An 11,370-nucleotide genomic window follows, 5' to 3' on the forward strand; every position below is an offset into this window, starting at 1 on the left:
ACTAATAAGCAGTACATGTAAAATGATTCTGTTGTAAAAGCCATTGATGGTGGTTGAATACGGAAAAGCTGGAGGGTCTAAAGGATATAAATGACATTTTTTTGTCGTTTAATTGCCCCATTAAATGGTTAGAGTTTCTGTCGGACCTTGGGGGGAGGGGGGCGAGAGATTGTTTTAAATGAAACATGTATACTACCCATCTTGTTTTAGTTTATCTAGATCTGTGAAAATACACATTCACCTATCTTGAAAGTTAACAAATACGGGGAAATTATTTCTTATCACAATCTTGCACCTTCTCAATATCAAATCATGCTCTCTATTATGATCCTAAAGTTTTTCGTAAAAATTATTAGCTTCATAGTTCTTTTTTAAAGATTTCGAGTAGAGATGTGAAAGTCATTACAATATTTAATTTTTTTTTTACTTTCGAATGAAACTTAATCAAATGCATATATGAGAGTCATCTATTGGTCTGTGTTTGGGCTCTGATACTCAGGGGATCGTTAAGGTCTATTGCCCTCTTGTTTACTGTTTACTGAAAAAATCGTGCACCTGCTTACCTAACAACCATGCTTTACTATGATGCAAGATACCATATGAACACTGACAGTTTTGCTATGTATACTTCGAAAATCCATATATATATCAAAATAAAATGTAACAATGAACATTGTTTTAGTGATAACGTATCGGTTTTAGTCTAAAATTAATTTAAAATGGAAAAACCAACTAATTACGTCATCTTTTTTAATGTTTTGATTTAAGCCCAAGTTTGATTACACATGATGAACACACTGGCATATATACCCCGGAACTGAACACGGGACTTTGTCGATACGATGTAGTTTACACTAACACATCAGCTTCTGGTAGCAATACGGTGTGTTTTATGCTATGGTACGTATCATAAGTAATCATTTGTAACTGTAAAAACCTGCACTTAAAAAAATTGAAATGTATTAATTTCAATTTTTTTTCATTTTTTAAAGCGCAAACGGTGAATCACGTTGTTACAAAGTCCAAACAAATGACATCACAGATAGTGAGTTCAGTAAATCAAAAAAATAAAATTTCAATTAACTTATTTTGTTAAGTCATAAAAGCATTTTTCATTTTTGGTCATCTTTATTTATTTCTAACATTATCAACAGAATGTTCACCAAATCCCTGCATTAATAATGCTTACTGTCAGACCACAATTATGGGACATCTAAAATGCCACTGTCAACAAGGAAACTGGGGAAGGTACTGTGAAAACAGTATGTATCTTGATATATCATTATTTGAAATTGGCTCGTAATTGGTTTTAGTAGCTAATCGTCTCTAAACGCATCCAAAGCAATATAAAACCAAGTATTATGTTGTTTGAAACTTTTTACATTAGCTTCTTGGTATATATGGACGATTTTTTTTTAATTTGAGGTGGAATATCCCTCTGACAAGAGAGATAACTTTTGTAGAAAATAAACTCACATTTTTTGTTAACTCACAATTATTAAGGCATGTAGCTGCAAAGGGGGCGGTGCTTGGCCCCAATTTATGTTAGAAGGCGACATCTATTTATATCAATTATGATTTAGGAAAAACGTGACCGAGACAGACTGAGTCATCGTAGTTCGAAACTGATAGCATTTCATATGTTTAAAATCTATTCTAAGAGAGCAGATTTGGGACAACAGAATTTTAATAACCAGTGTCACATTTTATTCAAGACAACATATCCCTTTTTTTAGGTCATACCAATAACTAGAATATCATTCTATTCCCTTTTTTGTATTGTAACAAAATGCTCTGGTTTACATTTTTAGTATTTCTAAAACACATGGATCCATTTATAATTATCTTATCTAAATTTAGAAACAGAAAACTTTTCTGAAAATTACTGTATGTAAAACATGTAAGTAAAACCTTCCATTGTATATTGTAAAGAAAGATAACTCTTGCTGATTGAAGCAATTTTTGTTAGAAACCAATACAACAAATTGCTATTCTGAAATAAAATTTAAAAGCAGCGCTTCATTGTATTTGGTATATAAATTGGCAATTTATATAACAGTATATTATTCTCATATACAGTTCATATTTTGAATTTTATACTGTGATGGTAAAAAATTGCTTTTTCTTATCACTATGTCTAGTTTTCTTCATATCGTGATTGGACACATTATCAATTTTTGAAAAAAAAACTTGCGGTGCTTCATCGCTTCAACTTTGTTTCATTTGAATCTATTGATATTGATTTTGATGAAGCAGAGGGATATTACACATAAAACTTTTTTACGAAGATCAATATAGTTTAATTTTAAATACGTTGTCGTTTTGCTATGATAGTAAGCACATAGCCAAGTGTTTAATTATATCAATTATTGGCTGTGTGTCTTTCCTGATTAAAATTTCATACTTTTTAAAGGTTTTTGTACTCGCCATTCTCACTGCCAGAATGATGCCGTGTGTTTCAGAAATTTTAATGAAACAAATTGCCTGTGTCGACCGGGATATGTTGGCTCTACATGTGCTCAAAGCAAGTACTTTTTTACTTCCGTAGACTTGTAAGCAATATATATGTGGTTAGGCCTGAGCCATAATATTTATTTTTTTAATTTTCTTTTTTCAGTATTTGCACGTTTGATCTATTTTTCCTTTAATCAATTAAACTCCATTATAATTTTGAATGTCACGTTTCTATTTTCGGTAAGATACAGAGATCATATATTTTGTAAATAAATGATTAGTTAATAATTGACTTGTAACTGTGACATGTGTAAAAGATCTATAAATATAGTTCATATAGCAATATACTAGGATCATCAATGAACTCTGCAACTAGGTCCAATATGACACTGATTAAATTTAGCTTTCGTGTATAAATAAAACGTAAATGTATGATTTTGTCTAGTTTAAATCTTAATGCTTAAACGAAGCAATTATCGGTAAAAGCAAGGGTTATATGTTGATAAATTATAAATTGTTATGAAATTCTGCATTTTAAAATTTGGCTAAGCTCGTTGTAATATGTCGGACATTTAAAAATATACAAAGTTGTTTTTAATAATATCGACTAAATAATATATCGAACGGACTTTATCAGCTAATTATAATGGCTCAAAGTGAAATTGTCCATTATCTACAGGTTAAGAGAGTATCCCGAATATTGTCATTATTTTGTTCCAGAAGCATTTTATTCCTCTGCCTAAAATGGCAGGCGTCTATCAGCTTTCTTCTCGTTTAAAAATAATGCTGCTAGTTTTTGGGTTCCTTTTCTATTAGCGGACGGGACAAATAAGAAGAACTCTACATTTATTATACCCCCGCTCCTAAGGAGAGGGGGTATACTGTTTTACCCTTGTGTGTCTGTCTGTCCGTTCGTCCGTAACAAAAATTTCTGTCGCATTTATCTCAAGAAGTATTTATTGCAGATGCTTGAAATTTTTACACAGTGTTTGTTAAGGCATGCCATATCGTGGGATATATTTTTGTACCAATCGGACGTCAACTTTCTGTTAAATGACGACTTTGCTTATTTTCTAACCAAAATTTTCAAACAAATTTTCGTCAAAGATTTCTCAGGAACTATTTATTGCAGATGCTTGAAATTTTTACACAATATTTGTATAGGCATGCTATATCGTGGGATATATTTTTGGACCAATCGAACGTCAACTTCCTGTTAAATGACGACTTTGTTTATTTTTAGCAAAAATTTTCAAACAAATTTTCGTCAAAGAATTCTCAGCAACGGTTTATGGCAGATGATTGAAATTTTTACACAGTATTTGTATAGGCATGCCATATCGTGGGATATATTTTTGTACCAATCAGACGTCAACTTCCTGTTAAATAACGACTGTTTATTTTTTAGCAAAAATTTTCAAACAAAATTTGTCAAAGATTTCTCAGCAACTGTTTATCGCAGATGCTTGAAATTTTTACACACTATTTGTATAGGCATGCTATATCGTGGGATGTATTTTTGTACCAATCGGACGTCAACTTCCTGTTTAATGAGTACTTTGTTTATTTTTAGCCAAAATTTTCAAACAAATTTCCGTCAAAGATTTCTCAGCAACTATTTATCGCAGATGCTTGAAATTTTAACACACTATTTGTTTAGGCATGCCATATTGTGGGATATATTTTTGTATCAATCAGACGTCAACTTTCTGTTAAATAATGACTTTGTTAATTTTTAGCAAAAGATTTTAAAAAAATTTTCGTCAAAGATTTCTCAGCAACGGTTTATCTCAGATGCTTGAAATTTTTACACAGTGTTTGTTAAGGCATGCCATATTGTGGGACATATTTTTGTACCAATCGGACGTCAACTTCCTATTAAATAAGTACTTTGGTTTTTTTTTAGCCAAAGTTTTCAAACAAATTTACGTCAAAGATTTCTCAGCAGCTAATTGCAGATGCTTGAAATTTTGACACACTGTTTGTTTAGGCATGCCATATTGTAGGATATATTTCTGTACCAATCGGACGTCAACTTTCTGTTAAATGTCGACTTTGCTTTTTTTGCATCTTCACATCAGAGCGGGGGTATCACTACTGAGCATTGTCTCACAGATATCTTGTTTCATCAGTCATTTTGTCTAAAATATAAAACGTTTAAGAGCAAGTTAGTGATGAAGTGTCTAATGAATTACTTGTATCTTATGACATATATATTTTCGATAAGTTACGTTTATGTATAGACACTAGAGTGGTTAAGCATTTGAACATTTACGTTTTTGTTTACACGTACACGTATTAAATTTGGATTATGATTAATGAACTGTGCCTGTAAGCGAACGTGTAAAACAACTAGATCTACTCTCACATTTTATGAATTTGATGAAATTAAAAGTCGTTCTCAATTTATCGTTTGCTTTACATACAACACCGTTTCATATACACAAAGTCTAAATTTCTATTTTGAAATGCTAAAAGTATTCACCTCTATGTACTTTTCTTTGTACACATTTGGTACAACTTGTAAAGTTACGGGGTATGCAGAAATTGACATAATACACATAAAATTAGAGGATTTCCCTATTTACAGTATCATACACGTACACGCTCAAATCTTATACCTCCTTAGTATCTAATTGAATTGTAAACTTGTCCTTAGTGAATAGTGAATAGCGATTCAAAGTTCAATATAGAAATACAAAGGAAAAGTGTTACGAATTCTGTTCACAAACTAGAATGCTACAACTTACTAGATAACTATGCAAGTTTCATATTTAGAATTTTAATTCAGATGAGCGATGTGGCCAATGTACATATTGTTTATATTGCAGATTCCTAACAAGGCAATAAAGATATACAAGTAATACATATTACTTGATCGTACTTATTTAATCCCTTAAAGCTATCATAATTTTTAACAAATATTTTGTTTTGTAGAAGTTTTCCAAAATATAACCCATGGAATGGAAAAAGATGTAAGTTAAATAATGTGTTATTTGGGCAGTTGCTTTATTTTCAACACAATTTATTTAAAGGCCTTCCGTTTCTAACATAAAATCATTATTGTTTTCATATTGTTTCGAATTATGAAGTTTCGTTTCCTCCTAAAAACATAATGTGTTTGAACTGTTTTTTCTATCGTTCTTATTAAGGTGTCACATTCGGTAAAGATTTACTGCTAATTTTATAATTGCTAACGTCCCATTTTGTGGAGATAAACCCAGAAACTATCAGAGATATGGATATGCCATTTTTAGACTATAGTGCGAAGTTTGCAACCATGTAGTTGTTTAATTTGACTCTAGTGACACCATTCATTCGAGCTCGATATGGCACAAAGATTTTGTACGGATTGTCAATTTTCATACGTTTTGATATGTATTTTTCATAAATTGAAATTTTGTTTGGACATATGTAACAAAAGTAGCGGAAAAAATAAAGGTTTTTTTTTCTACGAAATGAAGAAAAAGAGGCAGGACCCTTAATTAGAAGTCATTGACTAAAAATGACTTTAAAACAATCAAGATTTTGTAATGCATTATAGAAGCAAAGTTGTTGATCGTCACAGTCTATCTGTCCATTTGTTACGTAATTTGGTCTTTACAATTTGACGCAATATATCTAGAGAGGGAGACATATTTTGCTAACCATTTATGATTTAATCGATTCCCTTAATCAAAACACCAATATCAGTCCCCATTAAAGATTTACAGGGTTGGCATTTAAAATTTTTGATCTTTTGTATCTCAAAAATGAAAAACAAAATTCAGATAGATGTAAGAACAACAAAGATAAGAATTGCAGAAGTTTTGTAAAATATCAAGTAAAAGGGTCTAAACATTTTGTATAGGGGATGAGAGACTCGTTAAGTATATCACAAATAACTTAAAATCGATCAAGATTTTGTAATGCATTATAAAAAAATTAGAAAACACTTTGTTCAGCAAGTTTTAATTGATATTGTATCGTATCGTTTCAAAAATCAGGTGGAAGACCTACTTTTCTTCGTAACGAGGGTACAAATAAATGAAGTAACGTGTATTTTGAAAACTTTTGGACCGATATCAAACATTCTTTTTACAGATGGTTGCCAGTGGTCATTATTCTAAAATTTAAGTATTTTTTTTTAAATTTCGATATTGTTACTTGTGGTGTTGATTTTTTGTCGATATTCAAGATTAAAGACCCTATTTTGAGCAGAAAGGTTCTCTAAAACTATTCACGATACTAATGTCAAACTTTCAAAATTGATAGTCGATAGATCCAATTTATACAAAATTTTGTTTTCAAGTGCAAAAGGCGCAAAGCGTAGAAGCTCGATATGGTGCAAAAATTAAGAACGAGAATTTTAACACGTTATTATTCATAACTTTTTTTATGTAATAACCTGTAAAAACATTAAGAATAAAGTTGTGTAAAATCACAAGACCGATTGAAATTTTGTTAAGAATTCTTAATTCGAAACAGTTTATTGTGACGTTTTACAACTGTTTGACCCTTTTAAATTTTGATCAGTATTAACGTAATAAGGGATGCTTAGGGTCCAGAATATCAAAAGTTTGATGTTTCAAAACTTTTCAACGAAAAAATTTTGTAAAATATCCTAGAGTAAAAGTTCGTTCAGAATGTGATTCTTAATAACAAGCTATTATCAAAACTGTCATAGTGTCTTAGTTGGCCCATTTAATTGATTGTTTCATTTACCTAAAAACTATGAGATATTTTGTTATGATTTGTAGGGCAAAAGCGGTGTTTTTGCCAACATATGTTCAAAGATATCAATATTAATTAATGAGACCAAAAGGAGCAACGAGTCCTTTCTTAATATCTCAAAGACGAGTAAGATTTTGTTGAGCAATTTGTGACGTAAAAATGTTTATCTTGATTTATTACAACAGTTTGACCATTTTTAATATCGATATGATACTTAACAAGGGCCAGAATGTCAAAAATTTGATACTACCGATTTTTGAAATAGACAACAGATTGAATATTAACAGGGTTACTTCTGAACGCCAAAAACGCATAGCGTTGCAACTCGCTTTGGCGCGAAAATTTGGAACAAAATATTTAGGAAAATTTTGTTACGTTTTTACCCATAACTTCTTCCTATTAAATAATATGTGAATACATATCGAAAAAAATTGTGCAAAATTATAATACATTTTAAGTTATATTATTTAGGAGCAAGCCGCTTTACTTAGTGACCTATAGGGTCCAAGAGTCTTTTCTAAATATCTCTAACACGCGTTACAATTAAGATTTTGTTAAGCATTTGTAAATGAAAGACTGTCATAATATATGATATTAGGGAGCTACTTGATTGGTACCTACAACTCTTTGTCTTATTTATCTCAAGACTGAGGAACAATTTGTTATGACTTTTTTACGATGTACGTTGCAAATGCCAAGACCTTTTTAAAGACTTTTAAGGGCCAACCCTCTAATAAAGGACCTATAGGGGCCAATATCTTTTATTTTTTAATCGAGACTCTGTTAAGCATTATTAAAGTAAATTGTTCATAGTAAGACAGCAGAACAAAAGATCACTAGCATATAATCAAAATATTGTATTTTTCTTTTCGTTATATAGATAGACTTAAAGTTTTTGCACTGTATAAATTAGATATTCTATGCTAATGTAAAAGTTAGATAACTCACACCATTATCCATCTCACTCACCCCTACTAATGGAAATAAAAGATCAAAATCAAAGTTCGACTACACACCTTCTTCACATCCTTGAAAAGTCCGTGGTTTTTTTTGTTCTGTTTTTAATCGCTTTGAAGGGATACTGTTACTCATATCAAAATTTGGCTCCATGGCATTTCAACATCAACATTAAAAAATCTCTTAGTTATTAAAATGCTCAAAATTTGAATTAAGAATTTAAATTAAATTAAACCAGTCAAACGCGTATTGATGTTGCTATCTAGTAAAGACAATGAATCTTCGCTTTTGCTACAAAGCTTTCTCACACACATACATTGTACATGTACCTAAATCCGTCTATCAAGGGAACAAAATCTAAGAAACGCCTTTATTTCAAACTGGTTAAATAATTATTTTGCAAAAATGTATTTTTGGCATTGTTAACATATTTTGTTTTAATAATTAAAACAAAAAATCAAGGATTCTGGCCTTAAACTGTCTTTTTGCGGGGGAAAGAACAAAATTTTTCCCAAAAGGCGTTTTTTTTGGCTTCTAGCGTATACTTAAACAAAAATTCAATTTTGGCAGGGGCATTTTACAATGTTTAACCGCCTAGAGAAGATGACGTGTTATATAAATGGTCAATGCACTGTTCCGTTCAGCATTATCAATAATGGCAATTATAGGTGAGTTAGTGATAGGTAAGTACGTGTTATTATTTTTTATTCTTTTCTCAAACATTGTTTTATTTTTTTGTTCATATTTCTGATATATAGGCCTAAAGTAGAGGTTGGATTTTATAATAAAACGCTTGAAGTTCAGTCAATAATACTGGAAAAATCAAGAAATCTTGGAGGGATAACCAATGGCATCCTGACTGTGGTTGGACGTGAACTGGGAAACAAAACGATATGTTTAGATTTGTTTGAGGCATCACGGTGAATTTATATTTTTTTTTCCTAAAATCACTTCTTTGTGCAAAACGTGTTACTAAATAAACTGTCACTTGTGATGCATTTATTTTTATTTTATTTTTCAGAAATGAGAGAATAAAAGACGAAATTTGTTTCAAAATCAATATAAATGAAGGTAACATCGATTCAAAATGTCTTTGTTTTATACTAAAAATACACTATAATAGTAAATATAAAGTCTATTGATAAACTGTATTTTTATTATTTTTGTAGGAAATTACATGACGCCTCAAAAGGTAAATGAATTCTTTAAAAAAAAATATTTTTGACTGTCTTAAAAATTGCATATTCAACATATTCGTTTGTCAGTTTTACAAAGAACCCTGGCCTTTGACCACCGATTCATCAAGTTGACACAATGTCTTGATAGAAAGGCTGTTCTCCATATTATATTAAAAGGTTTGAACCTGGCACACGATCAAAGAGTCCGAAGACAATATGCCATACCGTTTATTAACGATATCAATTTTATTGAACTTATGATAAAAAAAAGTTTTTTGTTAAAATTACAATTGTAGAATTGATGTCTTGAAATATAAATGACGAGTATTCATCCGAGACGTTTGTATTTCAAACAATATATCCTTCAACCTGCACCGATTACACGCTCATCGTTTTCTCTATGTAGAAACAAACTAAGTTATTGATACGGCTATTCGGTGTAACCCAAAAGGTTTTTTTAAAATAAGTATATAAAGCCCTGCGATTGTGTTAGGAATGTTTGTCTTTCCTAAGTCTATAATAAATCCAGAGGTGTTCGAATGAAAGTTTACGAGACTTTCCTAGAGGCATGTTCGGGATCTGTGCAGTTCCTGTAAAATTTTCAGCGGAACAAAGGAATGTTTAGAGAAAATCCTAAAAAAATCTTCTTGAAAACCATTTAGCAGGAAAAACTGAAACTTGTGCAGATTAAGGTTTGTTAAAATCATGATTCCTCGAAAAAGGTTGGGGCCACAAATGGGATTTTTTTTAAAGGAATAGAGAAAATTTTTCTCACAAATATTAAAACAATAAAAAGGGCTTGATATTTAACATAACATTTGTGAATAAAACTTGGAAGACTTTAATTTTGAGGAAAATCTTCTGTTCTAGAAATCAAGATGAGAAATGTGGTACGTTATAACCGTGGACACAGGGTTTGATGTAATTTAAATATTCATTCTTAATTTTTAATACATTAACGTCTTCCTTTATATAGAGACGTCTTCATGGTTGATCGGCGATACGTGGATTTGCTAGACTAGGTGATTAGCGTGTTTGGTATGGTACAAGAAAATTTTTGAATTCATATCTTTTAATTCTAAAGTGTAGAAAATTATATTTCTGTCAGCAGTAGCTTCTTTTGATTATATTGCTAATAGATACGGCGTTTTATCATCACGGTGTGCACCAAAAGACAAAAGTTAACTGGATGATCGTAGCGAACGGTAGACTCAGTATTCACAGGTCGAGTAAACAAATGTCATTTTTAGCTCACCTGAGTTGAAAGCTCAAGTGAGCTATTCTGATCACATTTTGTCCGTCGTCCGTCTGTCCGTCCGTCCGTCTGTCCGTCTCGAAACTATTTACATTTTGAACTTCTTCTCTAAAACCGCTTTGCCAATTTCAACCAAATTTGGCACAAATCATCCTTATGGTAAGGCAAATATAAAACACAGAAATGAAAGACCGATTTTTTTATTCAACGCTGAGAAAACCTCAAAAGTGAAGAAAAAGAGGGGTGCATATTTAAAAATCTTCTTCTCAAGAACTACTGAGTCAAATTCAACGTAATTTAGCATTAATCATCCTTATGGGAAGGAAAAATTAAATTGCAAAATTAAGGGCTAATTCTATTTCAAAGAACAAGTGCACTTAAGCTATAGAGAATGGGCCCTTTTTCAGTGCCGTTTGTATTTAGAAAATATCAACAAATTGCTTTTTTCCGTAATATTTCAACACTCATGGATACTTCTGATTTATATGCACGCTTAAATTTACCAAAATTAGAATACAATTTAAAAAATTGAGGATTTTTATATGCCTATAAATAATCTAAATCCGGAAAAATCGAACCGAACCTACTTGAATTGTGTCTATTTAAATCAGAGGGGGGAGACATTTAAATCAACATTGCTCTGTTGGTGGATCGATTGGCGCGTTTGCTGAATTATACTTTATGCATTATTTTACGTCTGAAAAAAAATCGAATGAAGCTTTGAAGTTGCATGTTACCATAGTGACAAACAAACATTCCTGACCATACAAAGATGATGGAAAGCGATCTAAAACGTGTCAATGTTTTACAGTG

The 11,370-nt window shown here is 31.1% G+C and overlaps 1 protein-coding gene across 1 annotated transcript in view; it reads left to right on the plus strand.

Moving 5' to 3' along the window:
• LOC105348156 (uncharacterized) overlaps nucleotides 1-11,370 on the plus strand; it is a 48,518-nt gene that overhangs the window by 5,431 nt on the left and 31,717 nt on the right. The window contains exons 2-10 of the mRNA XM_066088416.1: nucleotides 769-900; nucleotides 993-1,045; nucleotides 1,155-1,262; nucleotides 2,414-2,524; nucleotides 5,392-5,429; nucleotides 8,695-8,792; nucleotides 8,883-9,044; nucleotides 9,146-9,195; nucleotides 9,294-9,316. Coding sequence (XP_065944488.1) covers nucleotides 769-900; nucleotides 993-1,045; nucleotides 1,155-1,262; nucleotides 2,414-2,524; nucleotides 5,392-5,429; nucleotides 8,695-8,792; nucleotides 8,883-9,044; nucleotides 9,146-9,195; nucleotides 9,294-9,316 — 775 coding nt within the window. The remainder of the gene's footprint in view (nucleotides 1-768; nucleotides 901-992; nucleotides 1,046-1,154; nucleotides 1,263-2,413; nucleotides 2,525-5,391; nucleotides 5,430-8,694; nucleotides 8,793-8,882; nucleotides 9,045-9,145; nucleotides 9,196-9,293; nucleotides 9,317-11,370) is intronic.

Source organism: Magallana gigas, chromosome 6 (assembly GCF_963853765.1).
Source record: "Magallana gigas chromosome 6, xbMagGiga1.1, whole genome shotgun sequence".
Lineage (NCBI taxonomy): Eukaryota > Metazoa > Mollusca > Bivalvia > Ostreida > Ostreidae > Magallana > Magallana gigas.